Below are 20,052 nucleotides of genomic sequence, written 5' to 3'. Positions count from 1 at the left end.
TGGCAGCACGCCGCACACACCGACCGGCCAAGACAGGAACTTCCAGGATTGTTCCAAAACGCAGAATTTCAAATTTCTCTTTACAAGGAGCATTTCTGGTATACGTGGATCTGCTGCTGAACAGTCAGCTCTGATGCCTCTAGAAGCCATGAGACAGCAGATTCCACTTCTAGCACACAGACATCCCAACTACAAATCATAAAGGAGGGAAGCAGTGACCTCTTAGCTCAGCTCTAACCGAACTTTCTTAAAAAAGATAGGATCCTGTAAAGCACAATTTTATGGTGACACTGGAATGCTGGCCACAAAAGAATATTTCATCAGTCAATGCAAAGTGCTAATATGCTTGTCCTGAGTTTGCCTTAATTGAATGCTTGGCCTTAAACTCAGGACAATGCTTTAAAAAGCATCTGTATTCACTTTCAATCAGCCACAGCTAAGAATACTCTGCACATTTAGCTTTTCACAGGCAAACATCCTCAGTGTGCAGAGGCACTTAGAACTACAAACTTCCTAAAGCAAATAGGGCAGTTTAAGGTAGATGCACAAAGGACAGCCCATACCAATGCAGGTAGTTGATGGAATAACTCCAGTGGTCTTCAATATGCCAGCAAAAGGAGGAGAAGCACATCCCCACGTACAGCCAGGGCACTTTCATGCCAGAGATGTCTGCATTGATGTGAGCAAGGACTGACTGCTCGAGAATGGGCATGTTGTTCAGGTTCCAACCAGAGAGAGCATAATCCTGCCAAAAGGAGAAAATTTGAACAAATCAGAAGAACATAAGGACACCAATTTCAGAAAAGTACAAATGAAAACGTCAGCCAATCCATTTCTATAGTAGATAATAGGATTTTTCCTGCAACAATGGAACATCAAAAACAGAAATAATTCCTTAAATACTGTAGTCATCAAATAATCACACTAAGATTTTAATAGCAGCCTTAGTATTTCAACACAGGCCATCTTCTTTGGATCAAGGCTTGTACACTTAGGTTTTGATTTCTGACCCACCACAAGACTGCAGGTTTCATGCTTTTCTGGTGGAACAAAATACCAGCAACATCAGCAGAAGAACTAAAGACAGAAGTCTTCAGTAATATAGGGCACCTTTTGAATCTCATGTTATTATTTCAGCTTTTTTAACATCCATTTTACCATGCTGCACTTGATGTTCATCTACTGTATAGATTATTTTAGGAAGTTTTCTCAAGGGGAGAAATTCCTACTCACTCATTATCGAGAGGACAGCATCACCTGTTAAGCACTCTCACCTTTACTTTCAAATACACAAAATTTGTTAAAAAAATTATAATCCAGACAGCCTTAAAAGCCCACTGCTGTGCTCTAGCATTAACCTACTTTCCACTTTTACAAAAGCTGTAGGCACAGATTGGAATTTTAGATATATCCCTTAGCTGCTGAAAGGACTGGTCAGACCCTCAGCTCAGACAGACATTGCTGCTGTTTCCTTTGCTCTGACACTACAAAGATATTGCAGTGAGTTAGAAGAATTAAGTGATCTTGTTAAGAAAATTTTTAAGTGACTACCTTCATACATAAAGATAAACAATCAGTGCTGACTCGCTAAGCAGCTACACAATCACAGCTTAGTCAACAAAGGCACACACAGGAAGGTGCAGGAATAGGTGGAAGACATTAGTGAGCAGGACTGCCTCTTCCAGGGAGCAGTATAAATTGGTTTTGGGCAGGGTAATCAGGAAATCACACCTTCACTATGTCTGAATTTAAGCACACAAGCAGCAGAAAAATTGCTTTGCTACAGTAAGGTCTGAGGGAGAATAGATAATGTACTCTCCAGATGATCTTTATAGAATTCTTTATAACCGAATGCTGTATCTACATCTACATTCTTACAGTATGCACAGAGAAACAAGCTAAACCCAATTAGTTTGTTTCACCCATTAAGAACCTCCTGAGGAGGACAGAATCATGTTTCCATAGCTAACTATATAATGAAAAGGTTTGGAACAAGAAAATTAATAGAGTCTCCTCAGACTCAGACAAACTGCAACAACTTGCACATCTTTGCCTCTAAGATTAAGTGATAGAAAACAGGTATGACTTCAATCATGAAACAGACCTTGGTTATCAGCAACCAAATCTCTAAGAGAACTTCAAATATCAGATTAATGCCCTGCTCAAAAGGAATGTTAAGTATGTGCAAAAGCCTGCAATAATTTCTTCATGAAAAAATCCACACCGATTTCTGACCTAAATTCCTAAAGTGAAATCTTATGCAGAGAAAAGAATGGGGTCAGTTTGAATATCCTGCTCCTCACCTCCTCCTCGGGCATCAGCTTTCGCCGGCCATCCTTCACTGGGAAGCCACTCCCAAAGTCCTTGGATGAGATATCAGCCCCATATTCCACAATAACATCTTCTTCTATGCTGCTCACTAATCGCCAGAATTCTTTTTCTACCAGCTCAGTGGGAACCATCTGAAAGCAGAAGAGACGTTATGGTATGTGCAGATAACAAAAATTACCATTCCAGCAATAAATTGCTATTAAATCCCCACCAATTTTCATACACCAAGATCACTCCCCCTTCTCCCCTCCATCTCTTCCAAGTCATAGTTTGGTCAGTATTCCTCCATAGTGGCTGGAATGTTTCAGAAATAGGATACCACATTATGAGGGACAAAAGACCACCAGAAGTACAGCAAAACACAGGGGGCAGAGGAGACAGCCAACAGAAATCAAGCAGCAAGGAGAAAAAAACAGCATTCAAATTCCCAAATATTTCAGAGGATAACGACCAGGATTTCTAAACAACAGCAAGGAAAATCAGACATAAAATTGTGTTAAGAAGTTTGATCTTCATATAACTCATCGTTACTTTTACTTATATTTATTTATGAAGCTTTTTCTTAAAATTAGCTTTGTTCCACGTCCCAAATTTGCCTCATAAATTGGAGTCCTTAAAAGGTAGAGGCTTTAGCAAGAATGTCCATAAATTATCAAAGAAGCATGACAGAAGGAAGAACTTGGTGCTGCATGCAGTCCACAGGACAGTGGAACTGTACCAAAGCAGAAATGCTAGTTTGAAAAATGCTGCTGTGATGCAGAACAAAAAAAAAAAACCCAAAAAACCCAAAACCACTGTGATTATCAGACAGATTCAGCCTATTGACCTGTCTACAAGAAAATACTGTAAGAGGAAGGAAAACAAAGATTTATCCACTGGACAAACTAAATCAAGACTAAAGGCATAGGAAGGGCAGGAGAAGGGCCCCTATGCCAAACAAGAGCGTGATACTTAGTTCAGTTTATCAAAAAGGACAAGAACTTTAACTAGAGGATGCCCAATACAGTAAAGCAATAAAGCTGTCTGTCCATTGCAGGCAAAGGGTGAAATGAAGTTGAAATGAGACCAGATGCCATCAAGCTAAATAATTTGTTTACATGTCTGAAGCTTATGGTGCTTCTTTAAACAGGCTAAGATGTCTTAGCAAAAATCCAGGATCCAGCTGAAGCCTCTTCTTTTCCCTTACAAGGAATCCCAACAAAAGCTGAAACTCACATGGACCGGCATGTTGAAATAATCAGACTTGAAGTTATCAGCCATTTCACCAAAGCTCTGGAGAGTATATTCCCTGACAGCTTGTTCAAATCCAAAGGCCTCTCGGGGTTTGTTGCATTCCTAGGAGATAGAACACAGAAATATTGTTCCCTGCAGCAGACTCTGACACAGTTACATTTTTAGCAAGAAGCCCTAGTGTCCTGCTGTGAGTCCTTACCCAGCACAACAAGCTACCAGTTTTGAGACTTTTCCAGCTGAGGCAGCCGTACCACAACGGAAACAGAGCAGAATTAACGGCACAGAAGCTAATCTAACACTGTAACCCCAGTGCTCCACACTTCTGCTTTCATGTCCAAAGCTACATTTCAGCAGCTGCTGCTGCCAGCCACAGAGCAAGACTTGCACAAGATGCTTAGGCAGCCACAGGACATTTCTGTAGACACACTGGATTCAAGCAGCTGCAGAGTAACTGTACAGGAACAACCCCCCACCAGTGTTTCAGTCTTATCAAATCGCAAATCATCAACAGACTGACACTGTGAAAACACATAGGGAAGAGCAAAAAGGAAATTAGAACAGAGCAACACAGTCAACAGAAGACATGGCTCATCTGATGGAAAATCTCCAAGTATTTCACTGTTCTGTCCCCATTCACCCTGAAAAAGCAAAAAAACACTGGTGGACATTTCAGCTCCTCTCCCCACTCATTTCTAATGTGTTCTTCTCAGCTCCTTTGGAACTGACACCATGTTTATATATATATATTTTTTTTTTTAATATATATATATTTATAATTTTTTTTAATTTATATAAGACGTATCAGAACACAAAGATGATGTGTAACTATATGATAGTCAGCTTTTCAGTCAAAGAAACAGAACTGGAAATGAATTCGTCAGTAGTTTCTCTTTTTTTTCAAGAGCAACTATCCTTAGACAATTCCCAACATGTATCAAAGTGGTTCTTAAATGGAGCCTGCAACAGAGAATCTACAACATCTGTGAACACTGTCAAACAATGTTGACCTAAATACATATAAAGAGCCCTTATCCTATTCTTCCCAGCTTCTGTTCCAGTACCCTGCTGTAAAATTACATCAAGCATCTGTGCACAATTAACATCTAAAGTAAAAACTGAGACAAAAAGTGCTAGTGAATACTTCAAACATATTTGTGCTGTTACTTGTTTACTCTTCAATACATTTTATAGCCATGTGTTTTCTCCTTCTCTTACTTTCAATGCATTTCCAAAATTTTTCAATTATTTTCTGTATCACTTGCTAGTAAAAATTACTTGGCACCTTATCTTTCCTGAGTTTGTCCCTGCCTGCATTTTTTTTCTTTGGTAACAACCTATCTCTGTTTTTACTAGCAATAATGAAATTTCTTGAGTTTCCACATTCTTAAACTGTTGCAGCCACTCTATTTACTACTACAGTCTCTAAATTAACTCTGTATTGGACTGATACAGCTTGTTAATACTTCTTTACTGCTCTTTCTTAAGAGAAAATAAAGCTGGTTAATCCACTCTCTGAGCAGGAGCCCAAAAGGAAAATTTCATCTCTTCCCTCGCCTGTAGGTATGAATTTCCACTTCTCCTTAAACAGCATTTGCCTGGGTTCATTTGACAACCTCATGTCTCAGTGAAGGGTGAGAGCAGTGAGCTGATCCAGCTCCTATGGCTGCTCCACTCTCCAAACACCACCATAAGGGAACCAGCAGGAGCCAACACTGTGGAAGGGCACAGGGGAAATGGGCATTTAAACACGGGCACAACTGCTCCTTTTGGAAACAACACAGCCTGAAGAGTGAGAGCCAGTCTCTTAATTACAGTTACAAACAGTAAGCTTCTTCCTCTGAATCACACATCTACCAACTTCCTGAGCTTGCAAAATTTGTTTCCTTAAGACAAATACTAAGCCAATCAAGTGATATTTGCTGTCTGTTGATCAATCATCTCTTGGAACTGACTAGCTCTTCTTTTTTGGGTAATGAAATTCAACTAGCTTCCACTTTCAGAGCCTGAGCAGTTCCTTTTTTAGACTAAACCAAATCCAAAATAGCTGCAACAAAATTTTAAATTAGTTCTTTCTGCTACAGGCCATTCTGAACAATGCTATGTCTTTCCAATAATCAAAGCTCCCTGTTATGCCTAAATTTCACACTTTATTTACATCATGGTTTACAAAATGTGTCATCATGACGTGGAAGCATCCATTATAACCCTAGTTCTCACTCCTAATTTCCCACTACCAGATTATCAAATTGAGTTTCAGTTCTTAATATACCAAGGTCAAATTTTTAGCTGTCACATGGCAATAGAATAAACAAAGGTTATGCCCAAGCTCTAGAAAGAACGTTTCTCTCTCCTTATGGCTCATCAGCTAAAATTCTCATCTTGACAATATTCTAAAACAAACTATGCATTCTACATGGATGGATTGCTGAACTGCTCCTCTTCTGATCTTCCCAGGTACACACACAAAGCTTCAGCAGTTCTTGAACTGTACCTCAGCAACGCACTTTGGACACCTCCAGTCACCCTTGGGTACATCAGGAAGAGGAGGAATCAAGCAGAAAGTGTGATAGCTGTCATCACATCCATCACACAGGAGCAGTTTGTCCTCGTTATTTCCTCTACCACAAAATAGGCAAACATAGAGATCAACCTGTGGAGGGGGAAAAAAAATAAGAAAAAAATTACAAAAAGTTTCTCATCCAGAGCCTGCCTTACTTAAGCTAAGGAACAAAGGATGAACAAAATCTTGAAGTCCAATATATGAGCATCAACAGTCTCCTCTGGTTTTTGAAAAATACTGATAATGATAGCTTAGGTTTCATTCCCAAAGCAGCACAATGTGGGGGCAAGAGGACTTGGGTGCTGCAAAATAACTATCCATTTCAGTTGGACTATCTTTTGCTTTCTAATTTGCAGCATCTCATTTATGTTATTCTAAGGCAAAAGAGTAAGTTACAGATTTTAGAACTCCCTCTCTTTAGCCCTCTTATCATGGAAAACAATTTAAACTAAATCTCTACAAAGACTGTATGGCTAAGGAAAATCTCAAAAAGGTATTTCAGAAATACACACATCATTTGCAACATTACAGTGGTATCTTTGCAATGAGAAAGAGATAACAAAATCCACAAACCTACAGATTTCAATCTAAAAATTCACGAGGAAGCAAAGGAAACCACATGTAAAGGTACCAAGTTCTTTCTCCTTTTTTCCAAAGCAAAGGATAAAAACTCCAAATGATAAGAGAGAAGTATTAAGTCCAACACAATTGCAAACAGTTTTTGGAAGTTCTTCCAGACAGTCTCTCAACAAGAGTAACACTGACTGGGAGATATTCTTTGGGGCCAGAGAGAAAACTGTATGAAGAGATTTCAAATTCTCTTTGTTCTTGTTTCCTGTATTGTGCAAAGAACTGCAAAGAACTTTAATTAATAGAAATACTTAATATAATACTGAAGAACTGTAACAATCTTTAAAAAAAAGGTATTACTTTATCACTGCTAAAAAATTACCTTCTGTATAAATTTTTACTAACAAAAACTACCTTCTATATCAATTTTTACTAACACCATGAACTTCATGAATGGCACCTGTTCCAAGTTCTGCTACTACTCTGACCAGTCCGTGGCAACTCAGGCTGTGTGTATTTCCTTCACACAGCTCAAAACAACACCAGAAGAGGTGGGGCTGCGTTTGGTGGGGTCTGTTAATTTAATCAAGATGCCACAGAAACATGTGCATTTCAGCTGATTAGGCTCAGGTGGATTAAATAGTTAATGATAAACCCATCTCAACTTACAGCAGCCTAGTTAAGTATGCAACCTCCTAGCTATGCACTAATATACTTCTTACATAGACTGCTCGGGTTTCTGAAGTAACTATTTTAAAAAATAATGCAGCTCTACTCAGAGAGGTATCATTTTGCCCTTTAAAAAAAAAATCCACACACTGGCCCTCATGGAATATCATGCCTATCCAAAGCACCAAACCAGCTACTTTTATTGCAAGTACATAGAAGAGAGGGAGGGTACCTCAGCAGGCACGCCATGTTCTCTTCCCAAAACTTAACAATGCATGAAAATGGCAATCCTAAATTTTCTATGGTCCTCACTAGCTACCTCTCACTGGTAATAACTTCTCTCTAAATTCCTATTAACATACACAACCTCTGTGTTAACACAAATGAGGATGTGGCAAATGCAAAACCTGCACTGAAATAGATATTCACAAGCAGACCTGTGATTATGAAATAGCTATAAAGAGTCCTGCTAGCCATGTAATAAAACAGTGTAAGACTATGATGATATATAACTATATGGAACAAGGGGAGAGGAGGAGATAGAGCTGTATTTTATCTCCCTGTTAGTAATTCACCCAATAAAATCAATTTCATACTTAGTAATTTAAAAAAATATAAATAACGGAGGGAGAAATATACACGAAACTGCACCACAGTATTTTTCAGCCTAATGTTATATAAGGTAAATGCATTACCAGTGCATTTAGGACTGCTTTCCTTATCCAAGTATTTAAAAAAAAAGTGTGGAACCAAATAGTACTAAGTCACAGAATTTCAAAAGATAGTGTTAAAGCAACACAGTTTCAAAACAACAGTTCTGTTGGTACAGCACTTTCATTTTCTTTACAAATACCCGTTAAATGAAAAGAGGAAGCAAATAATAGTGCTCAATAAAAAAAACTCAAGAGACTAGACAAAATATTTTAAAATTAAAGCATAGTTAGAGTTATCAAAATTACATGGCCTAGGAAAACCATATATTCAGAAGTAGTAGCACAACTGAAAAAATTCAAGTTACACACAACTTATCTGCAATGGCACAGTGATTTGATTTTTAAATACCCAAATTCTCCCACATTTTTTTCCCTATATAACAATGTGATTACTAGAGTCTTTAGGTTGCCTTGGCCTTCCACGGTTGAAATTAAAGATAAGCTTCTGTAAGTGTTTTCAGGCTAAGAGAAAGAAAAGGAGCAAGTGAATTCTAAGTGAATAGTCTAATTCCTTAGACAATAAAAGCACAGATCTTCATTCATAGCTGCACATATACATTAAGTTATGACACTTTAAAAGTAGGAAGTCACTTTCTGTGAAAGGTATTAAGAACAACTGTACATTGCTTTTCCATGCACAAACAGCAGAGAACTAAATGTTTTATTTTTCCTATTCAAATTCAGAACAGAAAAGACACAAGATGTGAATTGCTAAAAACAAACTCTTGAAGTAGTGGAACACCTCAGAATCTCTTCCAAGGAAAAGAAGCAGTATTATAGTTGTTCTATTAAGGGGAGCTCAAACAAAAACTGAACTACTGAAGGCATTCAAGCAAGTAGCAAGTATGATCAGCAAAAAAAGCTTCACATTGCAACAGCCTTCCTGTCCAAAAGATTAAAACAAAAGCCTAGAGCACAGAATGTTTTTCAAAATACTGTTCTTTCTTCCCATAACAGTATCATCTGCTGCTGCATGCATTCATTCCTCTGTTTAGAGGGGTGGGGGTTCTTGCAGGGGAAAAAGAAAAATCTTAGTAATCCAAGTCCTTTCTATGAGAAGTCACAGCAAAGGCATCAGACTTACGAAGTTGACAGAGAGAGTTCCCTTGCGCTGCCTCATCTGCATCCCGAACGCTTCTGATCTGGTTCCCTTGCGCCTTCGCGTCACTTCATCTTGAAGTAAAATGAAAATAAATGTTATTAATAGCACATCAAGATAGACTTAACTTGTAAAAACACCACAGATAGCCAGCCTGGCACCCTGCCTTTCAGATCAGAAACTACTTAACACCCAAAGAAAGCAAAAATGTCATGTTATACCTGACCAATCTAAAATCCACAGGGATTAGGAAAAATATCTTTTGCTTATCCCCACAGGTGATCCCAATACCCTTATGAAAAACAATGAATTAAGACACCTAAGTTGTGCCCTTTACTGGCAGGATCAGTTTCAGTACTTTCAAATCCTGCTTTCTCTTTCAGTCACTCAGTTCATGGAACTGCTTAATTGTTATTGTTACTATATAATATATAAAGAGCTGAAACTCTGCCAAGTTATAAGAAGCACTCTGTAAATCTCTCGTGAATGAAACCCTAGAATATTTAGCTTTCTTTTTCCAGTTTTGATTTGCCTTCTTAATACTGTCTCTAGAGACATTCAGGAAGATTTAACAGTCTCACTGAAAGCAAAGAACTCACAGAAAGCAAAGAGCCCAAGATTTAATTACCCTCTTTATCCTTTGTTCCCAATGCCAGTCCCATCATCTTGGGTCCAGCTCCAAAGATCTGCAGCTTCTTTAGTTCAGTGTTTCTACTCATTTCTCCTACTTCTGCCTAAAAATAAAAACAAGACCACATCAGCACAAACCACCAATATTTCTTCTCCAGGTTTCTTCGCAATTTGTCTCTATACCACTCTCCCAGAACACGTGCTCAGCAAAAGAAGCAGGCCTGAAAAGATGTGATTTTCTGTTCCTAAAGGCAATGAACATATGCAAATGGAGTAAGAAACAGAATTCTTGTCCCAAATTTCCAAATTATTTCCCATCTCATATTCCTGATCAACTACAAGAAGTCACCTCTACACCAAACAGAACTAGGTTTGACATTTTGCAAAAAATAAAAATGCCAGAGCAACTTTTTCCAAAATCATTATGATTCAGTCAAGTGCCTGGATTTTAATGCAGTTTCAACAGGATTTCCTTATTTGCTTCTTGAGTAGAAATATCCACACAACACTAATGAGTTCCAACCAACTTCCTTAAGCTTGGCTGCTTCTGGGCTTATTTGTGATGAAATGCTGTGAGTACAACTCAGATCACAGCTACTCATGTTGCAAGCTCCAAATCAGAAGTAAAAAGACCCATTTGGTGACAGCTCCTGCCAGCGATGTTTCCTGAAATGTTCTGCTCAAATGAACAACTTCTTGCTTCCCATTACTGACCTACCTCATTTTCTCACATCACTGCCACTAATGTAACAATAAAATGAAGAAAATATTTTGCTTTTATCTGCAACACAATCACCTTAGCTTTTTTTTTATGCTGCCTCCTTATACTCTGAAAAATCTCTCTGATGTGGTATAGAAGGCCATTAAATTCTCACTGTTCAAAAACTTTCTTCTGAAATTCACTCATCTTAAAAGATCTCAGCAAGCCTATCAATTTTGAAGGGGGGCATGTAATTTTAAAGAAATAATTCTTCAGTTAACTCCCTGATGATACTTCATATGTTATTTTTCAAAGTTATGGCCTGATATCTCATGCCTGTCCCTTGGGGTGACATGCCTTTAAAGTTTTTAATCAATTCTTTTAAAAAAAAATTCTTCCAAAATAGTGTTTAATATAAATTCTAATGCATTTGCAATAAACATGAAAAAAGATGATTTTTCTACCTAAATCAGTTGTTTTTCTTGCTTCCAGAAGACATTTGAAGATACAGTTTCCTATGCATTATTACTCTAAGGAATTTTGAGTGATATTTACAGTCCCTGTTCCCACTGAACTGGGTATGCATTATGCCAACAGGCATCTTTCCAACCTAATTAATGCTGATATTCTAATTTTGAACATTTATACGTTGCTACTAAATTATTTTCACTTTATATGTGACGAACTTTGTAAGCCCACTGTGCAGCTGTGCAAATTCTTCCTCACTTTTTGGCTTACAAGCCATAAGCAAAAACACCCAGAGACTTCCTAGTCTCCCACTTTCCATTTGAAATTCATTAACAACTCAACCATTCTCTCAACTAATAGAACCTGACAGAATCAACCCACATATTTCAGCACAGACATCATTTCAACAACAATCTTCTCAACTTCTGCTACTACTGTGACCAAAGATAGTTTTCACAATGAGATATGAAAAATAATTTTACTAAAAGTAAATCATTAACATGCAGTAACAAAGTTTTACAGCTTAGTTTAAAAATACATTACTTAAATACATTTTCATAACTCCATTGTTCATTTACTTGGATACCACTAAACCTTAGTGGATGAAATCCATTCATGCTCAGGTGGAAAGAGCTACAGAGTTTTGGAAAAGAATGGTTTGCATATTGGAAGATGAATGTTTTTTAAAAATTAGATTCCTATGCAACCTCACAAACACTGACAGGATATTGATACTTAAAGGTAAATACCAGAAGTATTCAGAAGTCTCAGGGAGCATTTTTTCTGCTGTGTCCTTTCAGATTGTAAAAAAAGCCAAACTCAAAACTGAGTGCATGGATGCAGCAGCAATCGTGCATTCCCTGCCATTTTCTCACTAACAACACCAAACTCCAGCTCACTTTTACATTATATTGTCTCTACACAAGTGAAATGAACGTGATTAAACTGTGATTCTATTCTTATCTCCTCTTTGTCCTGAAGGACACAGACTGTGTCTTTTACCTTCTCAACTGGAAGTACAACCCAAGGGCTTTTCCTGTATATGGGCCAAGCCTAATAACACAATCCAGTTACACTGGATTCATTCACTATTCTCTTGTCTCACCCCTCATCAGTTCTGAAACATTTTATCCCCACTCCTCCATCCCCAATGCACAAAGCAACAATGGTTACAACCAATAATATTTACATGTTGGGGGCATTAGTCAGCATCTCCCAGAGTTCTTTTGTTTCACTATTTTGTTTGACAGTTATTCCCATGGAAAGAAATCTTTCAAGCAAAAAAAACTGAAGCCTATTTTATTGTGTAATTCTGCAATCATACAGAAACCTGAAAGCAAATACACTATTTAGAATTGTTTTTAAGAAAATTCTCTGGACATTAAGTTAATACCATTTGAGAAGACAGCACTTTTTGTTCCAGTACTGCAATTCTTTACCAGAAATCACCATGACATAACCTCATTAGACAAATCCCTTGTCAGCTAAAATACACCCTAACAGATCATCTATGAAGATACACTACCCTTTTCTAAGAAAGTATTCTCCTAAATTTAAGATATCCTTAAAGATATTCTCTTTTCCTAATCTGGATTAATTTACTTTTTATTGTAATTTTCTTTACAGGCCTTTAGGGACTCAGCTGCCTTTCTCCAGCTTTTATTTGTGAAAGCTTTCTTCAGAGAAAAGAGAAAATAAAGCATTAAGTTACTTTTCTGGACAGAATATCTCATCATCTAATTATTTCTTTCCTATTCCGAGACAATGTTTTCAACTAACATTTGATTATAGTATCCATAGACTCTCAAGCCACTCTTTACAGAGAACACCCATTCCCTATCTTCTTTCATTTTTCTTATTCTCCAAAATCCTGGAATTTGCTTTTTCAAAGTCTCTCACCCGCTTCTACTGTTGAGGACGATTCTCTAGTTCAGAAATCTCTTATTACTATGTTTATACTTTCTTATTCATTGCCCATCCTAAAGTAAGTTATGTGCAAGAAGATGCAGAAGATCTTTGGAAACCACTTCTAGCACTTGCAAAAGATCTAAGGAGCTGCAGAGGTGGAATTATCCATGCTCACTAACCAGATATTGGACTACTTGGCACACTACACAAATCATTCAATGTTTCAGCTAGAGCAGAATGACATTTATTTAGCAGGTTTTTACATTATTTGCATATTACCTGCTCTCTAAAGATTGTTTAGGACAATCTCTGGTCCAGTTCCAGGTATGCATTTCAGACAACAAACAGAGTCCTGCCTACAATAAAAAGGTATACTGAAATCTGGAACAATGTCTCCATGTTCTCAGGTATTTATTTGCACTGCTACCATTTCTGGCTAGAGGAAAAATCTGCCTCTAAATGCTGGATAAATTCCTCCAGGAATGACTTAAGCTAGTTATGCACAGCTTCCAACACAGCCAAAACCTACTTCTGTCTGTGCAAGTAGGATGAGTTTTTCCTGTATTCAAGAACTCATTTCACCATTTTAATAACTGTAATGCTTAAGAGATAACTTGGCTACAGGCCTAAATAAAAGGCATTTAAATATATATATATATATTTTGCAAATGATCTAAATAGCTCTCTTATTTCTGAATCACAGGCCCTTTAAACAAAATGAAACAGCTTTACCGTGCCAGGATCACCAAAGAACCATCTTTCCAACATGTAGAAATGACAAGTACATTAATTCTACTGAAATCAGCAGGAAAAAAGATCCCACAGGACCTGAATAAAACAGTAATACTTTTACACCATGTGTGAGAAGAAGGACACGCTGGCATTTTGCCATAAGATTCATTCAAATCCAAAGAAGAATTCCAGACAGCAAATGACTGCTGAAGTTCCTGCAGCACTCTCAGATTTTCTGGATAGCTCAATACCAATACCTTGTCTGAGAGATCTGGGAAGATCAACAAGCCTGGGACTGCTTGTGTGATGCACTGCTACACAGCTATGATAAATAACTTCAAGTCAGCTCTAGCAAGCTGAGAAAGCACACTAAAATAGACAATTCAGTCTAAATCACCAGAAAAAAAAAGGTGAAAATTTATAAAGATACTCAAAATACCTTAGTGACAAGAAATGTGCATTGTAAAAAAAAAAAAGCAGTTAAAGAGCACTTGAAAAAAACTTTGTGGGGCTGGAGCTAAGTCTAGAATGGTATGAAGCAAGTAGGAAGTTGGTTGCATATAAATGCAGCTTTCACCCACGCTCTGCTGATGAGCCAGCAGGGAGCCACCAGATTTCATATGAAAAGCCTCAGGATGCTGCCTGCAAGGAGTATCTCTGTCAAAAGGGGAAGGCCTAATTTAAATAGTGCAACAGAGCCATCAGGGCAATACCCCACAATTATTTCTAGTAAGACAGCATTTTAAATGGTGGTGATTCAGTCTGAATTCAGATTTTCTCAGGGGTACCTCCCAGCATTTAGTATCACCTACTAGAATACCAGAAATTCCTATAACACCAGTAACTGAGAAGGAAGGAAACTGCTTTCCAGCAGAAGAACTGTAGAACTCCTATATAGCTCCAGCTATCACTGATCATCTCCTCACATATCTGTTTCAGTTCTTCAGAACTGCCTGCCCATATTGAGATACTTAGTCCCACATACAATTCCACAATTAACCATTACCTACATGTATTTGCATTTATGTCATTAAGAGGCATATTTTAAAAAGGTTTTTAAAAGTTCTAGAACTTTACAGAAGCTTTAACATCAACTCACAAGCAGCTTCCTATCTCATTTTCAGAGATACACTCATTACCAAGGTAATTAGGCAGCTTGTCAGGAAACAAAATGCAAGTTTTGACACTAACAGTGCATCTGCTGTATCAAACCAGGTCTCAGAGTGACAAACTCTTCTGGATTTTAGTTAAACGAAGACTGCTTCCCAGAGGTGCTTTGGAGCAGGCTCCCACAGCCAAAGGCTGTTGCACTGGTGGGAGAAGTGTTGTCTGTCTGTAAGAGCTGATTAACAGAAATACCTGGGATTTGACACGCCTGGTTCTCTTCAGCATCACATTCATCCTTGAAGCCTGCTTTGGGGAAGCCTGGGCATCTGAGCTGAGGTCCTCGGCTTCCACCTTTTCCTTAAGATCCAAGTTAGGCTTTTGGATGCCCTAGAGGAGCAGAGCACAGGACACTGTGTTGGTCGGGCAGTGCTAATCATTCCACAGCCTGTGAATCATTCTGTTTGCTAAGAAACAGGACGAGTGAAGTCACACAGCATTATACACACCATTTGGAAAAGAGGCCAATTAATTCATTCACCCTTCAAATAAGAAAACTGAATCCCAGCTACCATGTTATCAAGAGAAAAATAAACATTTGCCATTAAGTATATCATATTTTGCCATCTTTTCCTTTCCAACAGTTGACTTCAGTCCTATACAAGGTTACAACTTCCAGCACTATTCTGTCACAGATAACTACAAGGGTGGTTCTGTCTTTGTTGGCACAACTGGAGCTTCTAGCAGCACTGATACCCCATGTGTCCCAGTTTCACATGGAATAACACAGCACTCTGTGTGCCTTTTGGGTCTCCCCCTTCATAGCATGAAAGGCAAATATCTCACCATGAGGCTGACCCCAGACTGGAAGAGCTCATAGGGATACAGGATCCGTTCATAGTGAGACTTGAGCAATGACCCCGTGCCTTTTCCTGGCAGGTAGCCAAGCCGACTTGCCACTTTAGACCATTTCTTCTCTTTGGTCACTACTTCAAAGCCTCCTTTGTTGGCAACAATCTGAAATGTAGAAATAAAAAGTTAAGGGGGTTGAGCTGCTCTCACCAGCCTGAGTAAAGCAAAAATCAATTAAACTAACCAAATGTTAAAAGGTTCCATGGAAAGTGACAGAATCCTGAAATTAGCTTTTGTTTCCAGAAGACCTAGTCCTTTAATAACAAAGCACGCACTTACTCTTATTGCTTTGTGTATTTAATGTGATTTTTAATTTACAAGCAAATGTCAATTGCATTCTGGACAGGAGGAGTCCAACAGTTAAGGTTTATGATGTGCTGGAAAAAAACCAAAAACTACCATAAGAACTAACTGAAAAGTTAACTCTCACCAGACTTGCACTCTGCTTTAAAACACAAGTCTGGCCAGCAATAAAGCCCATTCTAACAGACCCCAGCCAGAAGGGAGTGTTGGAGCTCAGAACCCTCACAAAACCCTCAAGAGGAGAGAGACTACTATTAAAAGAGGGAAAAGTGAATTTACCTTCCAACTGAGTCCAGTTAATATGTGTGACTTCAACTGGCTTGAGATCAGTAAACCACATACAGAACTACCATTATTTATATGTATATGGAATTAAGAACAAGACTATTTGCCTGCAAGCAATGATCATAACAGCAGGAGTTGCTTCCTCCAACACACAGGTCACACTTCCACTGCCTCCATTCTTTTAGTTTCAATACCAAGCAACTTAAAACACAAATGGATTATAATTCCATTTATATTATTGTAGACTAATATCATTTTTACAGCACTGTAGTTTTGCATTGCACTTCTTTACATACCAGGACTAAATTTCAAGTTTAACGTTTCTAACATACTGTTAGAAACCTCAAGGCAAAAACATCTTGTTACTGGAATGAAATTCATGTTTTGCTTGTGAGGCTGAGGCAAAGTGAGTAACTGTGACACTGACAAGTAAATTTGTTAATTCTGGTTTCTCCCATAATCACACAGAGTTACACTTAGATAAAACAATAATATTATTGATCATTATTTTTCCTCGTATTTACAGAAAAGGTCTAGAAAAACCTTTTAAAATGAAACCACACCTGAATTTCAACTTATCTTTAAAATTTCCAGGAAAACTTGTTTTCTAAAATTATCTATGCATGAACAACAGCTAAAGAAGCCAGTAACAAACCAAATCAACTTCGAGCTGCAAATCTACAGCCAACTGAAATGTTCCAGCTCATTACAGTGACTCGGATATTTTCCAGTATCCCTCTGATATTTTGCATATCCCAGTAAGCCATCATAGACACAAAAAGAAAAAAATACTTAAAAACATTTTATCAGCTTTTCTCTGTATTTTATCAGCCCTTCCAGGCTTTCCAAAATATTTGACTTTCTTTAAAACTAAAATATACTCAGGTCTTAACATTTTTACTTACCTAAGAGAAATAAATCTTGATGGGGAATGGGAACTGATGCTCTAACCTAGAATCACTAGAACTACCAGAACTTCGGTCTTTTCCCTGCAAGAAGAAATCTACCTATTTATATTTATTAGCAGCTAAGTTTATAATGCTACATATATTTTGCCAGTGCAAAACCAAATTCCAACAGAGATTTGTGCATAAACTTTGAAAGAAGCTCGGTGTGCTCACCAAACATAACTACAGAAATATTTATTTCTAGCCAGCCTTAAGCCAAGTCTGTTTCAGAAATTAAAGTAAGTATTCCTGAAGTTGACATTATAAATTTTCAAATATACATGTTTATAAAAACCTCTGCTGGAAGGGAGGAAGGAGAAATTGCAATGATTCATTACAGAATTGTTGATCAGAGCTGAACTGCACAGAGGCACACTGCTGCCTTCCCAAAGAACACCTCAAACTCCTGCAGTTCCACCACATGTAAAAATGGAGAACTGAAAATCAAATGGCCAGCTGACATCAGGACATTCAAGCTATACAAGGTAATAAATACCTGCTGTATGGAATCCAACCAATGGCAACTTAATTTAATTACACTGTGACATGTTTGCCATAAACATTCAAATTAGAAATGTTTTTTCATTATATTTTTCCCACTTATTTAATCTCTGGATTAATGAGATTAGTGCTGTAACACAAGCCCTTCCTGTTCCTTGGCTTCTTGAGCTTGAATGAAAACTGAAACCCCTGTCTGCCTAGGGCCTACATATACTTACCTTGCTCAGACCATAGAGATCCAGTATTTTTCTCTCAACCACAGGGATTTTTAAATTGGACCCTTGGAGTTCCCAGAATTTTGCTAACTGATCCAAGAAGTCCAGTTTCACTCTCGTCATTGCCTGGAATCAGTGAAGGTAGACAATCATATATGTTCAAAATCAAATGTGACAAAACCTTACAGTTCTGAGAGAAAACAAGGTAAGTTTTTATAGTGTTTCCATTTTCAACATGCAAGTTGGCAGGGGAGATATTTCTCTGTCATGTTAAAAAAAAAATAGAAATAAAACCGTTGTTAAAAGAAAGTTCTTTGCAAAAACAAAATTATATATGCTTTTCTCTCTGCCTTTAAGGCCCTATAAATAAAATTCCTACCAAATAATTTCTCGGTCTGAAAGCAAAATGCATGCTTATGAAATAATGAGCATTCCAGGAAGAAACACAAGAACAATTATTAAAATATACATTGGTGGGGAGGAGGGGAATTACAAACAGTTTTTATACATGCCTTAACCACATAAAAGGACTTCTCCCTGGAGGACTTCTGGAGTACTGAAGTCACTTTCCATAAGGAAATCCATTTACAAGTCAAATGACATTTTGGTATGTGAACAAAGCAAGGCTTTGAGAAATGTTGTAGAGAAAAGGAAAAACCAGGACAGAATGGAGGTCATACTGCTTTTAAGACAGCTCACATAAGTTTTTAAATCATAAAATTAACCAGCTATAATAAGCCTATAAAAATCATTTTAAGGCTTAAAGGGCATTATCACAACACTATGAGGTAACCAGAGGCATCAGAACAGCAGTAAATATTTTAAGAGGAAAAAAATCACTGCCTGTGGAGCTCTGAAGGCTAGACACTGGCTGCTCTTACTACACACATAATATTTGGAATTCCTTTTAGACACTTCCACTTGAATATGAAAAACTCTTGTGGTTATTTTGGGTAATAAAATAAAAACCAAATTTTTCTCAAAGCCAGGAAGAATTATTTTATACAAAGTCTGCCACTGTCAAATATAAACTGATGTGGTGTATGGGCTTTTAAAGTGTCTGCCATCCAGAAACCTGCCAAGATGCAAATCTCAAGCAGGGAGACCTCTTGCTTTCAGTGCAAACACAAAATTATATCAACAGTGGAAAAGCTCACCTCCAGTTCATTCAGGCGCTGAATTCGTGGAGTGAAACGAAAACTTTGTACTTCACATGCAAATGGAGGCTGCCAGTCCTAAACAGAGACAGAAAGACATTTTATTGCTTCCAGAAACTTCTCTGAAAAATACACAAAACCAAACACCTAAGTAAACAAGCTTCCAACAGTAAATTAGTTTCTCAGAACAACTGGTGATATAATTTTCCAATTTTAAGACATTTTTGTGCTTATACAACAATGTTCCTCCCACCATATTTTAGTTAGAAGAAAGATCCTCATAGATTCAAAAATGTCAAAGAAAATAAGGTTCAAATGCATCTCAGTATGCATTACCTCATGCCAAGCTTAAACACGAGATACACTGTAGCTGTTCGATTCTTTATTTACTTTTTAAAAAGAATCCATGTATCTTGCACACTGAAAAAACCTCAGTGTCAACAGCAACGAAGATTAAATCAGTCACATTACAGCACATCTAACGTTTTTCTGCTTGTCTACAGTCATTTCAATAAAGACAAGACCCCCAGTTGGGAGCCCAATTCTTTAACAGAAATGGAGCCTTAAATAACGAATTTCTCAGCACTGCCACAAGTGCCTCCCAGCCCCATCTCTCAAAACTGCATTACAACATCAAAACAAGTAATTCAGCTTTTTAGCACTTTTTTCCAAAGCTTCGGTTACAGCAGATTGTCTAACTGGCAGTGACTGCACCAGAGGAAGGACACGCCATTACAGGTGGACAAGCCACACAAAATGCTTCTCATTTGCTCTGCTGCAGCATAAAAAGGCCTCAAGCACAACCTTAAATATTTACAACTTCTAATAATATAAAAGAGCAATTAATCAGTCAGTATGAAACGTGTGATTTAGTAATTATTGCAGGTTGCAAATCAACCCAACGCGTGCATCCTGTGAAACCCTGCAAGGCAAACAGCTCAGCAGTCCCGGAGAAACACAAATGTATCCAACAGTCAGGAAAGTTCCAGCTACTCCCAATGAACAGGATCTGGAG

The 20,052-nt window shown here is 37.8% G+C and overlaps 1 protein-coding gene across 2 annotated transcripts in view; it reads right to left on the bottom strand.

Moving 5' to 3' along the window:
* KDM5A (lysine demethylase 5A) overlaps positions 1-20,052 on the bottom strand; it is a 48,989-nt gene that overhangs the window by 27,659 nt on the left and 1,278 nt on the right. For both annotated transcript variants that reach the window (XM_088164650.1, XM_088164651.1), the window contains exons 2-11: positions 19,038-19,115; positions 17,884-18,006; positions 15,564-15,734; positions 14,973-15,107; positions 9,804-9,909; positions 9,161-9,249; positions 6,056-6,214; positions 3,547-3,666; positions 2,304-2,462; positions 564-745 (exon numbers count right to left, since the gene is read on the bottom strand). In XM_088164650.1, coding sequence (XP_088020776.1) covers positions 564-745; positions 2,304-2,462; positions 3,547-3,666; positions 6,056-6,214; positions 9,161-9,249; positions 9,804-9,909; positions 14,973-15,107; positions 15,564-15,734; positions 17,884-18,006; positions 19,038-19,115 — 1,322 coding nt within the window. The remainder of the gene's footprint in view (positions 1-563; positions 746-2,303; positions 2,463-3,546; positions 3,667-6,055; positions 6,215-9,160; positions 9,250-9,803; positions 9,910-14,972; positions 15,108-15,563; positions 15,735-17,883; positions 18,007-19,037; positions 19,116-20,052) is intronic.

This window comes from Sturnus vulgaris, chromosome 5 (genome assembly GCF_052056855.1).
Source record: "Sturnus vulgaris isolate bStuVul1 chromosome 5, bStuVul1.hap1, whole genome shotgun sequence".
NCBI lineage: Eukaryota > Metazoa > Chordata > Aves > Passeriformes > Sturnidae > Sturnus > Sturnus vulgaris.
The sequence above is the reverse complement of the archived record's forward strand: the minus strand, read 5'-3'. Positions and strand labels throughout refer to the sequence as shown.